General features: G+C 43.2%; 1 protein-coding gene across 1 annotated transcript; it reads right to left on the reverse strand.

Moving 5' to 3' along the window:
- Positions 1-761: 761 nt before the first annotated feature.
- Positions 762-6,741, reverse strand: ecrg4a (ECRG4 augurin precursor a). The gene is made up of 4 exons (XM_071354623.1): positions 6,495-6,741; positions 4,131-4,178; positions 3,865-4,034; positions 762-1,419 (listed from the first exon to the last, which is right to left on the reverse strand). Exons 1-4 carry the CDS (start codon positions 6,562-6,564, stop codon positions 1,270-1,272), a joined length of 438 nt encoding a protein of 145 aa, XP_071210724.1. The 5' UTR covers positions 6,565-6,741; the 3' UTR covers positions 762-1,269.
- Between the last annotated feature and the right edge of the window lie 13,472 nt (positions 6,742-20,213).

Here is a 20,213-nt window from a genome sequence, read left to right on the forward strand (position 1 = left end):
ATCGGCTATGAAAAGCCAACTGACATTTACTCCTGAGATGCTGACCTGTTGCACCCTCTACAACCACTGTGATTATTATTATTATTTGACCCTGCTGGTCATCTATGAACGTTTGAACATCTTGGCCATTTACTGTTATAATCTCCACCCAGCACAGCCAGAAGAGGACTGGCCACCCCTCAGAGCCTGGTTCCTCTCTAGGTTTCTTCCTAGGTTCCTGCCTTTCTAGGGAGTTTTTCCTAGCCACCATGCTTCTACATCTGCATTGCTTGCTATTTGGGGTTTTAGGCTGAGTTTCTGTATAGCACTTTGTGACATCGGCTGATATAAAAAGGGCTTTATAAATACATTTGATTGAATTTGATTGAGTATTTGTAGATGAAAGTGCATGTTTTGCGTACGTTAATGTTGTAAATAGACAAGTTCTTGAGTTTCTTAAACAAAGGTGCAGATGGAGCCAGGTAATTAGAGGAGGAGGCTAGTCTTGCAAATGTATTTTGTATGATGAGTAATTTGTGTGGATAGGAGGCATATGTGCTGGCCCAGACAATATTACAGTAAATGAGATATGGTAAATTAAGCTACAGTATAGAGTTAGGAAGTTAGCCTGATGAACCAAACCACTAATCTTTCTGATGACACCAACAGATTTCATCAACTGAATATGATCTTTCCAGGACAACTGTTCATCAATTAAAACTACAAGGATCTAGTGCATGTGACTTGTTCCTTTTCATTCCCACCAATTGAGATTCGGGCTCTTTTTTTAACCATATTTTTTATTTTTACTAGTGAACAAAATAAAGTTAGATTTTTTTACATTTAAAGATAATTTGTTTATCTGGAACCATTCAGAAAATCTGTCCATGCCTGAGTTGGCTTCGTTAATTAGTGAATAAAAATTATTGTGTGATAAAATCTAATTGGTATCCTCAGCAAAGAGAACGGGAAGTACGGTAGAAGACACAGCAGCAAGGTCATTGATATAGATTAGGAATAACAAAGGTCCCATTATCCAACCCTGTGCCACGCCACAGGATGTCTTGGCCCTAAGGGATGGGTTAGAAACGAGTGAAAAGCATGAGCTGATGCACACCCAAAAATGTTTGTTGAGGTGTTGATTAACGGAAAGTAAACTGTATACAAAGAAAGAAAGGAAGTTGCACACTATATGAGGGGGAAATAGAGAGGGGGCTGGGGTTAGAAGTAGTGAAGGAAGAGAGAGGTTAGTCTTACACTATGTGAGAGGGAGTGAGACAGCATGTGCAGTTAGTAGTAGTCGTAGTTGACGTCGGCTCCGTGACGGTGTGCTCCTCTGTCTCTGGGTCCAATGGGAGAGTTCTCGTCATAATGGTGCTGGCGACCCTGATCGCTGGACCGCGCGTGGTCCATCCAGTAGGACAGGTCTGTCTCCAGTCTCTGGGGAGGGGAAAAACATGACCACAACCTCTCAACTTTAGCCCAACTCAAAAGATCTGAAACATTGGAAATGTGCAAGAAATATTGTAACATTTCCACTCCGCTCATTAGAGAGCAGGGTTATGCAATCAACTTGTTGCTCATACCCATCAGATCCTTTCAGATCTACTGGATTGCTTAGCGGGTAAAGGAGAGGAGCTAGGGGGTAAGGAGGTAGGAGCTAGGGGGTAAGGGAGTAGGAGCTAGGGGTTAAGGGAGTAGGAGCTAGGGAGTAAGGGGGTAGGAGCTAGGGGGTAAGGGACTAGGGGGTAAGGAGTTAGGGGTAAGGGTTTAGGAGCTAGGGGGTAAGGAGATAAGGGGTAAGGGGCTATGGGGTTGATTTGCTAGTCAGCAGATGTTTTGGAGATGATTTGAACAGGACAGCTGGTATGCATAGAGTATAGACCAACATGGTTTAAAATGCAGAGGCTGTCGGATCCAACAGCAAGAGAGGCAGGTTCAGGCAACAGGAAATGACACATACCCAGGAAGTCATTAAAGCAATCCTACTGATTGACCTACAGGAGCTGTCAGCTGTCTACAGGAGCTGTCAACTGTCTACAGGAGCTGTCAGCTGTCTACAGGAGCTGTCAACTGTCTACAAAACTGAGGAGCAAACAACTTTCTCCTTCCTTTACTTTATTCATAACCTCTACTTCTCAATACTTCTCTCTCTCGGTCTGTCTCTCAGTTTCGTCTCCCCCACTCTCTGTCATTCTTTCTGATTTGTTTTTGCCAAAGATTTTCTCCCTGTTCCTGGTGTTTCTAAAGATCTCCATTGGAATCATTGATCTGGAAGAAACATAGCTAGAGAGGAAAAAAAGCTTGAAAGTGTGTGCGTGCGTGTGTGTATTCAAGGTGTGTCAGGCACAGTGATGTCCATAGTGGTGGAGAATAATTATCTTCTTTGAATAGAGTCTCTAGGTCCTGCTGTGGCAGAAACATCCATCTGCTTTTATCTAGTCTGATAACGACAACAAATTAGCCTGGGCATTATCCCTCCCACCCACCCTTTTTATGTTTTGTATAGCGTGTCACGTCTGCTCCCGCTCTTCCCTCCCCCTGGCGCTTGAGGGCGCCAGGTTGCCCTGCATCGCGCACTCCTGTCATCCATCACGCACACCTGCCATTCCTCGTCACGCGCATCAGCGTTATTGGACTCACCTGGACTCACTTATCACCTGTTCATTTCCTCCCCTATATTTGTCAGTTCCCCAGCTTTGTTCCCCGCTGCTGCATTGTATCGTTTTTGTCTTTAGTATTAGTTTACTGACGCTGTTCCTGTCTCATTCCACATCCGTCTTTATTAAATGTTTTACTCCCCGTACCTGCTTCGCCTCTCCAGCGTCATCTCATGTGACATAGCGATGTAGTTTGTGTTTGCAGTGTTGCCTAGTTGTTGTTATTAAATGTTTTACTCCCCGTACCTGCTTCGCCTCTCCAGCGTCATCTCATGTGACATAGCGATGTAGTTTGTGTTTGCAGTGTTGCCTAGTTGTTGAAAGTGTTCCATTGCACAGGTTGGTCATCGTAGTGTATGCATACGTAGTGTATGCTCTAGCCTATGACTGGGCAGTATGGCTTTACTGCACAGACCTGTACCTTAGAGACAATTTGCACCTTAGAGACTACCTAGACCTTACAAATGATTTGCACTGACTAACCACACATCCAACCCTCTTGCTCACTCACACACACACACACACACACACACACACACACACACACACACACACACACACACACACACACACACACACACACACACACACACACACACAGGGTAGTAGAATCAATAGAATACAATTGAACAGCACTGTTGACTGTGTGTGTAAGTACAGTCCATTATTACTATGCTACCTCTTCTACTACTATTATTGATTAATATACTGCATTGTTGAGGGGGCTAGCATATAGGCATTTCGCTGGAACTGTATATGAGATGAATAGATTTGATTTGACTTTGTACACTGGCATTTTGCCATAATATTCATTTTTCTCACATAGATGCTTTAGATCTTAGTGCTTTGTATAATGGCTGTTCTCCCCCATGTAGCTGTGGATTGTTTCTCGTAGGCCTATACTTCTACGGATCGTAGTACTGTTTACCCTATCCCATATCTGGGGCCAAGAGTTTTTACAACCTTGTGACCTAATCATATAACATATGCAATACTATGATAATGGCCCATAGTAGGGTTAGGTCACAGTGTCAGATTAAACTCAAGACCCTACCCCATTCCGTGACCCCTCTCTTCACTGTTTCAGGGGGAGTTGGAAAATGCAAAAAAAAACACATTCCCATTTCACACAATTACACACATGTACATGTGTGAAATACAGCAAATATAAGCACCTGCCAAATTATTATTATTATTTATTATTCAACCCTCTTGGCCCACTCACCGTCTCATCGAAGCCCATGTACATGAACTGCATGATCCACTGCTGCACATCTGGCCTGCTGCGGTCCCAGATGTTCCTCTTGGGCCGCCGTAGCTTGGCCAGGAACTCTTTGGCCTTGGCGGGAGCAACAGCCACCCTGTACTTAGAGGAAGCGCTACCGTCACCCACCACTGGGGGGAGGCAGAGAGGAGACTTGTAATGGCAGGATTATGTAAAGTAAGTGCAGTGTTTAATGTGTGTATGTAAAAGCCATCTGTCAATATTACCATCTCTTTTCTTCAGGATCTTGTGAAGGCTGCTCTCACTGGAAACATCTGATAAAGAGAGTCAATAGGACACTTAGTGGGGTTAATGTGGGTTAATGTATAGCCTAGAATCCCTTTAGCAAGGGAGAGGAGACTACTGTAGTGTAAGTCCATTGTGATTATAAAGTTAGATTGTGGTGTGATAAATCCCAGCTCATTCAGTAGAGGCTTAGCACACACACGCACACACACACAAACAGCCAGAAGTGGAGCACATGAATGAGGTTATAGGAAATGGTTTGCAGGAGTCTAAGTTGCAAATTATCAATTTCCCCACTAAACTTTTTTTTCCCGCCTACAGTAGCAGTCTGTCTAGAGAGGAGGAGGGGTGTTTGCTATTTGCTGCCTCACATTTACATGAATGATGAATGAGACTTTCCACTGAGAGATCTGCCTGGTCTGCTTTCTGTAACTACCTCGCTCTCCCTCTTTCTCTCTTCTTCCCTGTCTAGGCAACCCTTCTCGCTCATCAAAATTGTGGTAAAGAGACAGCTAGAAAAGCCTTTTGAGGTGAAAGGGATTAATGGAATTTCCATGGCCAGCTAGTTTTCAGTGACACATTAAGTCCATTGTGGCTTGTCTCCTGTTTTAGAATATACAGTGTCTTCAGAAAGTATTCACACACTAACTTTTTCCATATTTTGTTGTGTTACAGCCTGAATTTAAAATTGATTAAATTTAGATTTTGTTCCATTGATCTACACACAATGCCCCACAATGCCAAAGTGGAATTGAGTTTTTAGACATTTTTAGAAATGAGTACAAAATGTAAAGCTGAACTGTCTTGAGTCAATAAGTATTCAACCCCTTTGTCATGGCGAGCATAAATACAGTCAGGAGTAAAAATGTGCTTAACAAGTCACATAAGTTGCATGGACTTGCTCTGTGTGCAATAATTGTGGTTAACATTATTTTTAAATGACTATCCCATCTCAGTACCCCACACATATAATTATCTGTAAGGTCCCTCAGTCGAGCTGTGAATGAAGATCAGGGAGGTTTTCAATACCTCGCAAAGAAGGGCACCTATTGGTAGATAACAAAAAAAAGCAGACACTGAATATCCCTTCGAGCATGGTGAAGTTATTAATTACGCTTTGGATGGTGTATCAATACACTCAGTCACTACAAAGATACAGACGTCCATCCTAACTCAGTTCCAGGAGAGGAAGGAAACTGCTCAGGGATTTCACCATGAGGCCAATGTTGATTTTAAAACAGTTACAGAGTTTGATGGCTGTGATGGGAGAAAACTGAGGATGGATCAACATTATAGTTACTCCACGATACTAACCTAAATGACAGAGTGAAAAGAAGGAAGTCTATACAGAATAAAAATATTCAAAAACATGCATCCTGTTTGCAACAAGACACTGAAGTAATACTGCAAAGAATTTAACATTTTATCCTGAATACAAAGCATTATGTTTTGGGCAAATCCAACACAGCACATTACTGAGTACCACTCTTCATATGTTCAAGCATAGCGGTGGCTGCATCATGTTATGGATATGCTCCTCATCGGCAAGGACAAGTTAGTTTGTTTAAGATAAAAAATTCATGGAATAGAGCCAAGCACAGGCAAAATCCTAGAGGAAGACCTGGTTCAGTCTGCTTTCCAACAGACAATGGGAGACAAATTCACCTTTCAGCAGGAAAGTTTATTCCCCACTGGGTCAAACAGCTGCAAAGACAGAGAAATGTTTACACAAGCACCTATATTTATACCCTCCTACTAGGAGGAGTCAACTCCTTGCACATCTAGACAGCCAATCCATCTCTGCTGCTAAGTCAGGAAATTAATTGGTTCCTCTCAGTGGTGTAGTCATGGCCCTGCCTCCTATATGTGTGTCATAGGACTGTTCCTTCTCACTTCATCTGACCTGATCTGACCATACACACCCTTGTATTAACATGTTAACTAGTTCTAGTATAGTAACATGAATAAGTATTTATTTAAAGCTAGATTCCACAATCACACAAGAGAAAGAAATGTGTTACGCATTCATGCATTATGCAAAAATAACTCAGCACTCACCTTAGATAATTCAAATACCCCATAAAACTTAATAAAACATACCATCAACCTTCAAACTTGAAGTTCTTACATACCTATATGAATTAACACTTCAGTGTATCAGATGTTGCTTCAGAAGCTTTGTTAATCTAAGTTTGGTTCCATATGGGTGAAATCAAATTATCTAGCATAGTAGGAGGTTTGGGGGGACAGAATGATAGATGGGAGGAGATGGAGACAGAACGATCGTTGAAAGAAAGGAGCTAGAGAGAGAGGTAGACAGGAAGAGAAAGCGAGAGTTACCTCACCTGCGAGGGCCAGCAATGTGAGCAGAGCGGTGAGCCCTACCAACCTCAGATAAAGCCGTTGAGAAGCCATGGTGTCCCCTTCGCTCTCGCGTTCTGACCCGTCTAATGGCAACACACACCACAAACACACAGATACAGGGAGCGCAGTTGGGGCCGCGAGCCAAACGTTCCGATCGGAAACTGGCCCGTAGTGGCTTAATGTCGTTTATCCCAACATCCAACCCACAGAAACAGGCCTGACTGAAGTAGTGTTTTTTCTTCTAATGGAATGTTCATGTGTGCCTGGGGTTCTTTTCCATCCAGTAAGTACAGCAGCAGCAGTGAGAGAGGAAGAGAGAGGAATTTTAACCGTATAGCTGCTGTTCTCCCTATACAGTGTATACCAAAGGTGAACTTGCAAACTTGAGCCAACGATAAACCTCTGAATTATTACCACCCAATTAAGTCGACTGAATTAACGTTGCTGAGAAAGTGTCAAAATGGAGGCTGTAGTGGTGGAATGAGTAAGGGAACCCAGTGTGGAAAGAGAAAGAGAGAGAGAATAACAGCACAAAGAACTAGCTATGCAAAATGGAGAACTATGGATAAACCACTTCTCCAACCTTTTTGGACAAGAGCAAAAGCATATACATGATAGATTGTGCAAAGCTGTTATCAAGGCAAATGGTGGCTATTTGAAGAATCTCAAATATAAAATATATTTTGATTTGTTTAACACTTTTTTGGTTACTACATGATTGCATATGTGTTATTTCATAGTTTTGATGTCTTCACTTTTATTCTACAATGTAGAAAATAGCGGTAGAGGTAGCGGTCCTGCTGCTGGGTTGTTGCCCTCCTACGGCCTCCTCCACGTCTCCTGATGTACTGGCCTGTCTCCTGGTAGCGCCTCCATGCTCTGGACACTACGCTGACAGACACAGCAAACCTTCTTGCCACAGCTCGCATTGATGTGCCATCCTGGATGAGCTGCACTACCTGAGCCACTTGTGTGGGTTGTAGACTCCGTCTCATGCTACCACTAGAGTGAAAGCAGCGCCAGCATTCAAAAGTGACCAAAACATCAGCCAGGAAGCATAGGAACTGAGAAGTGGTCTGTGGTCACCACCTGCAGAACCACTCCTTTATTGGGGGTGTCTTGCTAATTGCCTATAATTTCCACCTGTTGTCTATTCCATTTGCACAACAGCATGTGAAATGTATTGTCAATCAGTGTTGCTTCCTAAGTGGACAGTTTGATTTCACAGAAGTGTAATTGACTTGGAGTTACATTGTGTTGTTTAAGTGTTCCCTTTATTTTTTTGAGCAGTGTATATATATGTTGATGGTATTACTCCAGTGCTAGCCTCCCTACACTGGCTTCCTGTTAAGGCAAGGACTGATTTCAAGGTTTTACTGCTAACCTACAAAGCATTACATGGGCTTGCTCCTACCTATCTTTCCGATTTGGTCCTGCCGTACATACCTACACGTACGCTACGGTCACAAGACGCAGGCCTCCTAATTGTCCCTAGAATTTCTAAGAAAACAGCTGGAGGCAGGGCTTTCTCCTATAGAGCTCCATTTTTATGGAATGGTCTGCCTACCCATGTGAAAGACGCAGACTCGGTCTCAACCTTTAAGTCTTTACTGAAGACTCATCTCTTCAGTGGGTCATATGATTGAGTGTAGTCTGGCCCAGGAGTGTGAAGGTGAACGGAAAGGCTCTGGAGCAACGAACCGCCCTTGCTGTCTCTGCCTGGCCGGTTCCCCTCTCTCCACTGGGATTCTCTGCCTCTAAGCCTATTACAGGGGCTGAGTCACTGGCTTACTGGTGCTCTTTCTTGCCGTCCCTAGTAGGGGTGCGTCACTTGAGTGGGTTGAGTCACTGACGTGATCTTCCTGTCTGGGTTGGCGCCCCCCCTTGGGTTGTGCCGTGGCGGAGATCTTTGTGGGCTATACTCGGCCTTGTCTCAGGATGGTAAGTTGGTGGATGAAGATATCCCTCTAGTGGTGTGGGGGCTGTGCTTTGGCAAAGTGGGTGGGGTTAAATCCTTCCTGTTTGGCCCTGTCCGGGGGAATCATCGGATGGGGCCACAGTGTCTCCTGACCCCTCCTGTCTCAGCCTCCAGTATTTATGCTGCAGTAGTTTATGTGTCGGGGGGCTAGGGTCAGTTTGTTACATCTGGAGTACTTCTCCTGTCTTCTCCGGTGTGAATTTAAGTATGCTCTCTCTAATTCTCTCTTTCTCTCTCTCTCTTTCTTTCTTTCCCTCTCTCGGCGGACCTGAGCCCTAGGACCATGCCTCAGGACTACCTGGCATGATGACTCCTTGCTGTCCCCAGTCCACCTGGCCGTGCTGCTGCTCCACTTTCAACTGTTCTGCCTGCGGCTATGGAACCCTGACCTGTTCACCGGACGTGCTACCTGTCCCAGACCTGCTGTTTTCAACTCTCTAGAGACAGCAGGAGCGGTAGAGATACTCTTAATGATCGGCTATGAAAAGCCAACTGACATTTACTCCTGAGGTGCTGACTTGCTGCACCCTCGACAACTACTGTGATTATTATTATTTGACCATGCTGGTCATTTAGGAACATTTGAACATGTTGGCCATGTTCTGTTATAATCTCCACCCGGAACAGCCAGAAGAGGACTGGCCACCCCTCATAGCCTGGTTCCTCTCTAGGTTTCTTCCTAGGTTTTGGCCTTTCTATGGAGTTTTTCCTAGCCACCGTGGTTCTACACCTGCATTGCTTGCTGTTTGGGGTTTTAGGCTGGGTTTCTGTACAGCACTTTGAGATATCAGCTGATGTAAGGGCTATATAAATTTGATTTGATTTGATATCATCAACAGCAGACTCCAACATTTCCTCAGTGAAAACAATGTCCTGAGCAAATGTCAAATTGTCTTCTTACTAAAATACCGTACAACAGACCACGTATTCACCTCGCCGACTCTAACTGACAAACAAACCAAAACCAAAGCAAAGTCTTCTCATGCTTTATTGATTTCAAAAAAGTATTTGACTAAATTTTGCAGAGGGCCTGCTGTATAAACTGATGGAAAGCGGTGTTGGGGAGAAAACCTACGATATTATGAAATCTTAACAGATAATACGTGTGCAATCAGAATTGGCAATAAACACACAGATTTCTTCCCAAAGGAATGCATCTTGAACCCCACCCTATTCAACATTTATATCAATGATTTGGCGAGAGCACTAGAACATTCTGCAGCACCCGGCCTCACCCTGCTAGACTGAAATCAAATATCTACTGTTTGCAGATGATCTGGTGCTTCTGTCACCAACCAAGGAGGGCCTACAGCAGCACCCAGATCTTCCTCACAGATTCTGTCAGACCTGGGCCCTGACAGTAAATCTCAGTCAAACAATAATAATGGTGTTCCAAAAAAGTTCCAGTTGCCAGGACAACAAATACAAATTCTATCTAGACACCGATGCCCTAGAGCACACAAATAATTATACCTACCTTGGCCTAAACATCAACACCACAGTCACGTCTACTCCCGCTCCCTGGCGCTCGACGTCATCGGTCTACTAAGCACCGGTCCTGGCAACCCATCTTTACGGACACCTGCGTCTCATCATCAGTCACACCTGGACTTCATTAATTCCTGATTACTTACCCTTTATATAGCACTATTTTGTTATCAGTTATTAGGTACAGTTGAAGTCGGAAGTTTACATACACCTTAGCCAAATACATTTAAACTCAGTTTTTCACAATTCCCGACATTTAATCCTAGTAAAAATTCCTTGTCTTATGTCAGTTAGGATCACCACTTTATTTTAAGAATGTAAAATGTCAGAATAATAGTAGAGAGAATGATTTATTTCAGCTTTAATTTATTTCATCACATTCCCAGTGGGTCAGAAGTTTACATACACTCAATTAGTATTTGGTAGCATTGCCTTTAAATTGTTTAACTTGGGTCAAAGGTTTCGGGTAGCCTTCCACAAGCTTCCCACAATAAGTTGGGTGAATTTTGGCCCATTCCTCCTGACAGAGCTGGTGTAACTGAGTCAGGTTTGTAGGCCTCCTTGCTCGCACAGGCTTTTTCAGTTCTGCCCACAAATTTTCTATAGGATTGAGGTCAGGGCTTTGTGATGGCCACTCCAATACCTTGACTTTGTTGTCCTTAGGCCATTTTGCCACAACTTTGGAAGTATGCTTGGGGTCATTGTCCATTTGGAAGACCCATTTGCAAACAAAATTTAATTTCCTGACTGATGTGTTGAGATGTTGCTTCAATATATCCACATAATTTTTGTACCTCATGATGCCATCTATTTTATGAAGTGCACCAGTCTCTCCTGCAGCAAAGCACCCCCACGACATGATGCTGCCACCCCCGTGCTTCACGGTTGGGATGGTGTTCTTCGGCTTGCAAGCCTCCCCCTTTTTCATCCAAACATAACGATGGTGATTATGGCCAAACAGTTCTATTTTTGTTTCATCAGACCAGAGGACATTTCTCCAAAAAGTACGATCTTTGTCCCCATGTGCAGTTGCAAACTGTAGTCTGGCTTTTTTATGGCGGTTTTGGAGCAGGGGCTTCGTCCTTGCTGAGCAGCCTTTCAGATTATGTTGATGTAGGACTTGTTTTACTGTGGATATAGATACCTTTGTACCTGTTTCCTCCAGCATCTTCACAAGGTCCTTTGCTGTTGTTCTGGGATTGATTTGCACTTCTCGCACCAAAGTACGTTCATCTCTAGGAAACAGAATGCTTCTCCTTCCTGAGCGGTATGACGGCTGCGTGGTCCCATGGTGTTTATACTTGCGTACTATTGTTTGTACAGATGAACATGGTACCTTCAGGCATTTGAAAATTGCTCCCAAGGATGAACCAGACTTGTGGAGGTCTACAATTGTTTTCTGAGGTCTTGGCCGATTTCTTTTGATTTTCCCATGATGTCAATCAAAGAGGCACTGAGTTTGAAGGTAGGCCTTGAAATACATCCACAGGTACACCTCCAATTGACTCAAATTATGTCAATTAGCCTATCAGAAGCTCCTAAAGCCATGACATAATTTTCTGGATTTGTCCAAGCTGTTAAAAGGCACAGTCAACTTAGTGTAACAGTATATCTTTAAACCGTCCCCTCGCCCCGACCTCGGGCGCGAACCAGGGACCCTCTGCACACATCAACAACTGACACCCACGAAGCGTCGTTACCCATCGCTCCACAAAAGCCGCAGCCCTTGCAGAGCAAGGGGCAACACTACATCTAGGTTTCAGAGCAAGTGACGTAACTGATTGAAACGCTACTAGCGCGTACCCGCTAACTAGCTAGCCATTTCACATCCGTTACACTCACCCCCCTTTCAACCTCCTCCTTTTCCGCAGCAACCAGTGATCCGGGTCACGGTACCAATGTAACAGTATATCTTTAAACCGTCCCCTCGCCCCGACCTCGGGCGCGAACCAGGGACCCTCTGCACACATCAACAACTGACACCCACGAAGCGTCGTTACCCATCGCTCCACAAAAGCCGCGGCCCTTGCAGAGCAAGGGGCAACACTACATCTAGGTTTCAGAGCAAGTGACGTAACTGACTGAAACGCTACTAGCGCGTACCCGCTAACTAGCTAGCCATTTCACATCCGTTACATTAGTGTATGTACATTTCTAACCCACTGGAATTGTGATACAGTGAATTATAAGTGAAATAATCTGTCTGTAAACAATTGTTGGAAAAATTACTTGTGTTAGGCAGAAAGTAGATGTCCTAACCGACTTGCCAAAACTATAGTTTGCTAACAAGACATTTGTGGAGTGGTTGAAAAACTAGTTTTAATGACTCCAACCTAAGTGTATGTAAACTTCCGACTTCAACTGTTGTATTGGTTATGTTTCCTTTTCAGATGTTTCTCTTGTTTTGTATCATTCTATGTTCATTAATATTAACCTCACTAACTGCACCTGCTTCCTGACTCCCTGCATTGACGTTACAACCACGGGTAACTTCCACAAGGCTGTGAACAATCTGAGAGACAAGAAGGGCCTTCTACGCCATCAAAAGGAACATAACATTTGGCATCCCAATTAGGATCTAGATAAAAAAATATCCAATCAGTTATAGAACCCATTGCCCTCTATGGTTGTGAAGTCTGTGGTATGCTCACCAACCAAGAATTCACAAAATGGGACAAACACCCTATTGAGACTTTGCATGTAGAATTCTACACACATATACTCAAAGTACAATGCAAAATCCCAAATAACTCATGCAGAGCAGAATTAGGACTATACCCACTAATGATAAAATCCAGAAAAGAGCCTTTAAACACTACAACCACCATAAGGAGAGCGATGCCAAAACATTCCATGACAAAGCCTTAACCTGCAAATAGATTAACCGAGTCAAGTCCCCTCAGCCAGCTGGTTCTGGGGCTCTGTTTACAAATAGATGCCACAGAGCCCCAGGACAGCAACACAATTAGACCCAACCAAATTATGGGAGAACTAAGAGAGAACTACTTAACACATTGGAAAAAATCTACCAAAACACAGAGCAAGTTGGAACGCTACCTTGTTCTAAACAGAGAGTACACAGTGCAGAACACCTGACCACTGTGACTGACCCAAAACTGAGAAAAGCCTGGACTATGTACAGACTCGGTGAGCATAGCTGTGTTATTGAGAGAAGTTGGCTGACCTGGCTCTCAAGAGATAACAGGATATGTGGCCACTGGCTACAAAATTAGGTGGAAACCGATCTTCACTTTCTAACCTCCTGCCAAATGTACGACCATATAAGAGAAACACATTTCCCTCAAATTACACAAACCCACAGAATTCAAACACACATCTAATTTTGACAAACTCCCATGTCTGTTAGGTGAAATACCGCAGTGTATTTGTATTTATTAGGGATCCCCATTAGCCCGTCATTGTAAATAAGAATTTGTTCTTAACAGACTTGCCTAGTTAACTAAAGGTTTGGGCTCCAAACATATTAAAGTACTTACATTACATTTAAAACAAAAGATAAAACAGTACATCATATAACATTATGACACCACTACATATCTACAAAACTAAAAATGTAATACCACCATGCAACAATATCACAATGTATGCGTATGCATGTGTTTGTACCTTTGTGTGTGTCTCTTCACGGTCTCCGTTGTTCCATAATATGTATTTTTACCTGTTTTTTAAATCTGATTCTACTGTTTGCATCTGTTACCTGATGTGGAATAGAGTTCCATGTAGTCATGGCTCTATGTAGTACTGTGCCACTCCAATAGTCTGTTCTGGACTTGGGGACAGTGAAGAGACCTCTGGTGGCATGTCTTGTGGGGTATGCATGGGTGTCTGAGCTGTGTGCAAGTATTTTAAACAGATAGCTCGGTACAGTCAACATCTCTTACAAAAACAAGTAGTGATGAAGTCAATCTCTCTTCCACTTTGAGCCATGAGAGATTGACATGCATGTCATTAATATTAGCTCTCCGTGTAGTTTTAAGGACCAGCCGTGCTGCCCTGTTCTGAGCCAACTGCAATTTTCCTAAGTCCCTCTTTGTGGCACCTGACCACAAGACTGAACAGTAGTCCAGGTGCGACAAAACTAGGGCCTGTAGGACCTGCCTCGTTGATAGTGTTGTTAAGAATGCAGAGTAGCGCTTTATTATGTACAGACTTCTCCCCATCTTAGCTACTGTTGACCATGACAGTTTATAATCCAGGGTTACTCCAAGCAGTTTAGTCACCTCAACTTGCTCAATTTCAACATTATTCATTACGATATGTAGTTGAGGTTTAGGGTTTAGTGAATGATTTGTCCCAAGTACAATGCTTTTAGTTTTGGAAATATTTAGGACTAACTTATTCCTTGCAACCCATTCCGAAACTATCTGCAGCTCTTTGTTAAGTGTTGCAGTCATTTCAGTTGCTGTAGTAGCTGACGTGTATAGTGTTGAGTCATCCACATACATAGACACACTGGCTTTACTCAAAGCCAGTGGCATGTCATTGGTAAAGATTGAAAAAAGTAAGGGGCCTAAGCAGCTACCCTGAGGTATTCCTGACTCTACCTGGATTATGTTGGAGAGACTTCCATTAAAGAACACCCTCTGTGTTCTATTAGACAAGTAACTCTTTATCCACATTATAGCAGGGGGTGTAAAGCCACAACACATACATTTTTCCAGCAGCAGACTATGATCAATAATGTCAAAAGCTGCACTAGTCTAACAAGACTACCCCCACAATAATTGTATCATCAATTTCTCTCAGCCAATCATCGGTCATTTGTTTAAGTGCTGTGCTTGTTATGTGTCCTTCCTTATAAGCGTGCTGAAAGTCTGTTGTCAATTTGTTTACTGTGAAATAGCATTGTATCTGGTCATGCACAATTTTTTCCAGAAGTTTACTAAGGGTTGGTTACAGGCTGATTGGTCGGGTGTCTGAGCCAGTGAAGTAGGCTTTACAATTCTTGGGTAGAGGAATTACTTTAGCTTGAGGGCACACACTTTCTAGTGGGCTTAAATTGAAGACGTGGCAAATAGGCGTGGACATATCGTCCGCTATTATCCCCAGTAATATAAAACAATATTTTTTTCACCTCTGACTTTACGGAATTCAAAAGTACAATTCTTGTCTTTCATAATTTGGTCAGATATACTTGGATGTGTAAAGTCAGCGTTTGTTGCTGGCATATCATACCTAAGTTTGCTTATCTTGCCAATGAAAAAGTAATTTAAAAAGTTGCCAATATCAGTGGGTATTGTGATGAATGAGCCATCTGATCCCCTTGCCTTTTTTCCCAAAATGTAATTTAAGGTGCTCCAAAGCTTTTTACTATCATTCTTTATATAATTAATTTTTGTTGCATAGTGTAGTTTATTTTTATTTTTATTTAGTCTAGTCACATTCTTTGCAGTACGTTTGCCAATCAGTTGGGCTGCCAGACTTATTTGCCATACCTTTTGCCTCATCCCTCTCAACCATACAATTAGTCAATTCCTCATCAATCCAAGGGGATTTAACAGTATTTACAGTCATTTTATTAATGGATGCATACTTATTAGTAACCGGAATAAGCAATTTCATAAATGGGTCAAGTGCAGCGTCTTGTTACTCCTCATTACACACCACAGACCAGAAAATATTCTTTATATCATCAACATATGAATCAGTACAAAACTTATTGTATGACCTCTTATACACTATACAGTCGTGGCCAAAAGTTTTGAGAATGACACAAATATTAATTTCCACAAAGTTTGCTGCTTCAGTGTCTTTACATATTTCTGTCAGATTTTACTATGGAATACTGAAGTATAATTACAAGCATTTCATAAGTGTCAAGGCTTTTATTGACAATTACATGAAGTTGATGCAAAGAGTCAATATTTGCAGTGTTGACCCTTCTTTTTCAAGACCTCTGCAATCCGCCCTGGCATGCTGTCAATTAACTTCTGGGCCACATCCTGACTGATGGCAGCCCAGTCTTGCATAATCAATGCTTGGAGTTTGTCAGAATTTTTTTTTTTTTTTTGTCCACCCGCCTCTTGAGGATTGACCACAAGTTCTCAATGGGATTAAGGTCTTGGGGAGTTTCCTGGCCATGGACCCAAAATATCAATGTTTTGTTCCCCGAGCAACTTAGTTATCACTTTTGCCTTATGGCAAGATGCTCCATCACGCTGGAAAAGGCATTGTTCGTCACCAAACTGTTCCTGGATGGTTGGGAGAAGTTGCTCTCCGAGGATGTGTTGGTACCATTCTTTATTCATGGCTGAGTTCTTAGGCAAAATTGTGAGTGAGCCCACTCCCTTGGCTGAGAAGCAACCCCACACATGAATGGTCTCAGGTTGCTTTATTGTTGGCATGACACAGGACTGATGGTAGCGCTCACCTTGTCTTCTCCGGACAAGATTTTCCCGGATGCCCCAAACAATCGGAAAGGGGATTCATCAGAGAAAATGACTTTACCCCAATCCTCAGCAGTCCAATCCCTGTACCTTTTGCAGAATATCAGTCTGTCCCTGATGTTTTTCCAGGAGAGAAGTGGCTTCTTTGCTGCCCTTCTTGACACCAGGCCATCCTCCAAAAGTCTTCGCCTCACTGTGCGTGCAGATGCACTCACACCTTACCTGCCTGCTGCCATTCCTGAGCAAGCTCTGTACTGGTGGTGCCCCGATCCCGCAGCTGAATCAACTTTAGGAGACGGTCCTGGCACTTGCTGGACTTTCTTGGGCACCCTGAAGACTTCTTCACAACAATTGAACCGCTCTCCTTGAAGTTCTTGATGATCCGATAAATGGTTGATTTAGGTGCAATCTTACTGGCAGCAATATCCTTGCCTGTGAATCCCTTTTTGTGCAAAGCAATGATGACGGTACGTGTTTCCTTACAGGTAACCATGTTTGACAGAGGAAGAACAATGATTCCAAGCACCACCCTCCTTTTGAAGCTTCCATTATTCGAACTCAATCAGCATGACAGAGTGATCTCCAGCCTTGTCCACGTCAACACTCACACCTGTGTTAACGAGATAATCACTGACATGATGTCAGCTGGTCCTTTTGTGGCAAGGCTGAAATGCAGTGGAAATGTTTTTTGGGATTCAGCTCATTTGCATGGCAAAGAGGGACTTTGCAATTAATTGCAATTTATCTGATCACTCTTCATGACATTCTGGAGTATATGCAAATTGCCATCATGTCACGTTCTGACCTTAGTTCCTTTTTTATGTCTCTATTTTAGTTTGGTCAGGGCGTGAGTTGGGGTGGGCAGTCTATGTTCTTTTTCTAGGTTGTTGTATTTCTGTGTGTTTGGCCTGGTATGGTTCTCAATCAGAGGCAGCTGTCTATCGTTGTCTCTGATTGAGAATCATACTTAGGTAGTGTGTTTTCCCCATTTTGGTTGTGGGTGTTTATTTTCTGTTTTAGTGTCTGTTCACCTTGCAGAACTGTTTCGTTTTCTCCTCGTTGTTATTTTGTGTAGTGTTCAGTTTTCTATTAAATTATGACGAACACTTACCACGCTGCATTTTGGTCCTCTTCTCCTTCACCAGACGAGAATCGTTACAGAAACACCCACCAAAAAAGGACCAAGCAGCGTGGTAACCAGGAGCAGAGGGGTCTGGACTCCTGGACTTGGGAGGACATTCTAGACGGCAAGGGATCCTAAACATGGGAAGAGATCCTGGCTGGTAGGGATCGCCTCCCATGGGAACAGGTGGAGGCAGCCAGGAGAGAGGAGGCAGCAGGAAAAGGGAACCGGCGATACAAGGGAACACGGCTGGCAAGGAAGCCCGAGAGGCAGCCCCCCCAAAATATGTTTGGGGGGGCACACGGGGAGTGTGGCAGAGTCAGGTAGGAGACCTGAGCCAACTCCCCGTGCTTACCGTGGCGAGAGAGTGACTGGGCAGGCACCGTGTTATACAGGGAAGCGCAAGGTGTCCCCAGTGCGCACACATAGCCCAGTGCGCTACATCGCAGCTCCTCGAATCGGCCGGGCTAGAGTGGGCATTGAGCCAGGAGGGATGATGCCGGCTCAGCGCATCTGGTCTCCAGTGCGTCTCCTCGTCCCGGTGTATACTGCACCAGCCCTGCACACGGTGTCTCCAGTTCGCCAGCACAGGCCAGTGCGGCCTGTTCCAACTCCCCACACTAATATTAATAACCTATATTTATCTGCCTATTTTATTCGTACATTCTACTATTTGCACAATGTCACAACACATTATGAAACATCCACTAAAACAGAAAACATCCATAATAATATAAATGTAAATGTGATTTTTTTTATCTGTGTAATGTTTATTGTTATTTTCTGGTTGTTTTTGTCTTTGTTTTTATTTTATTTGCTTTGTTGTTTTTTGTTTTAGTTCTTTCACTTGCTTTGGCAATGTAAACACATTTCCCATGCCAATAAAGCCATTGAATTGAATGAACCCTTACGTGTAAAAAATGACTCGCTACTCTGTTTAACAGCAGAGAAAACCCCCTAAATTATATTTTTTCAACTTGAAATGTTATTACTTTTCCTAGAGTGACCCCAACATTAGAAAAAGTCAAACATCACCTTTGTTCATATTTCCATGAAAGCTGTACAACACCGGGGTACAAAGATTGTCTTACTGTCATTTTTGACCCGGCAGTTATAAAATCATTTACACACCACAAAAACCACAAAGACACACACACACACCCAATGAGAAATTGAGATTGTGTGCTACTGATTGAACTCAGCCAGCAGCTCCTGAAGAGGAAGATCACCATGGTTGTCACAGTTCTAAAGAACAAGCCTGAGCTCCCCCTGCACTCCTCACAACAAAGGGGAGAGAGGCCTTCTCATCAAAGTTTGCCTTCACCGCCACCACCACTCTAGTTTCTTACATCCCAAAGAGGAACAAGAATGTGGTCCTTCTGAGCACACTGCACAAAACAGCTGAGATCAGTGATTGTGAGGACAGGATGCCAGCCATCATCCTGGACTACAACCACAACATAGTAGGTGTGGACAACCTGTGTCCTCATACAATGCCTTCGTGATATGGAACAAGATCAACCCTACCTGGATGCCTGAGAAGCGGAACAAGAGGAGGGTGTTCCTGGAGCAGCTGGGAAAGGCAATTGTAACCCCACACATTCAAAGAAGGGAGCCCCTCCCCCCCACAGCAGCCTCTGCTTCGCTTGTGAAAGCTGTTCAGGGGGCTGAATCTTGTCCTGATCCACCTGAGGCTGCAGCTGGGGCAGGCAAGAGGAGGAGATGCCAATTTTGTCCCCCAAAGGAGGACTGTAAAACAAATACTATGTGCTGCACACGAGAAATACATCGGCAAAGTCCATGCACACACACTTGCAAACTATCCTACATGTGCTAATTAGAGTTGATTCAATAAAATGCATTCAAAACTACTTTCTGCACAGTTCTGCTACTTTCTTAGGCTATACAAGCGCTATCTCTTGCAAAAAAATGTGTTTACACCTATGCAGTACCTTTAACAATCATAATAATAATAAACCTCTACTTTAGTAAAGAAAACAATTATGACAGCTGTGTTGTAATAAAAACAAGTGGTATCCAATGATTAAATCCAGTATTTCTGCATTGTGAAGAGGGAAAACCCAGATATTCACAAAGTTTGTGATTAATGACAGGTTGTTTCTTCATGCAAACAGATTTGGGGTTTAAAATTCTTTATTTTAGGGGTTTAGTGACGGCGGGTCATTTTTGACCCTCCGGACAAGGGGACTATACAGAATGTTAAGACTACACAAGGGTTAAGAGAGAGACCAAACAGTTATGTCAGACCCATAAACAATAGTGTAGCGGACGGTAAATGCACTTAAATGCCATTTACCCACTTTTTTTATTTTGCGCTAGTGTTTACCCACCTTTTTTATTTTGCGCTAGTGTTTACCCACCTTTTTTATTTTGCACTAGCGTTTACCCACCTTTTGCATTGAATTTATAGGGACCATTAGGTTATTCAGCACAGACTGAGATCAGCATTTACCTTGACATCACTGCCCATGAGACAGGCTGCAAGTAATTGAACAGAGACAGAAAGAGGGAGCGATATTGAATAAGTCAATGGAAAACGCAGTGGCATTAAGAAAGCGCTTTGCTGCTTTAGTTCCTAAACCGATGCAATCTTATTGCCCTCTCCTTCTCTCTCCTCTGATAAATATCTTATTGCCCTCTCCTTCTCTCTCCTCTGATAAATATCTTATTGCCCTCTCCTTCT

The sequence above is a fragment of the Salvelinus alpinus genome, chromosome 20 (genome assembly GCF_045679555.1).
Source record: "Salvelinus alpinus chromosome 20, SLU_Salpinus.1, whole genome shotgun sequence".
Taxonomy (NCBI): Eukaryota; Metazoa; Chordata; class Actinopteri; order Salmoniformes; family Salmonidae; genus Salvelinus; species Salvelinus alpinus.

Excerpts from the sequence above, each read along its gene's own strand:
- ecrg4a (XM_071354623.1), bottom strand. The coding sequence starts at position 6,564 with ATGGCTTCTCAACGGCTTTATCTGAGGTTGGTAGGGCTCACCGCTCTG. Across the intron at positions 4,035-4,130 it reads GATCCTGAAGAAAAGAGATG|TGGTGGGTGACGGTAGCGCT; the intron begins GTAATATTGACA and ends GCCTCCCCCCAG. Across the intron at positions 1,420-3,864 it reads ACATGGGCTTCGATGAGACG|AGACTGGAGACAGACCTGTC; the intron begins GTGAGTGGGCCA and ends TCCCCTCCCCAG.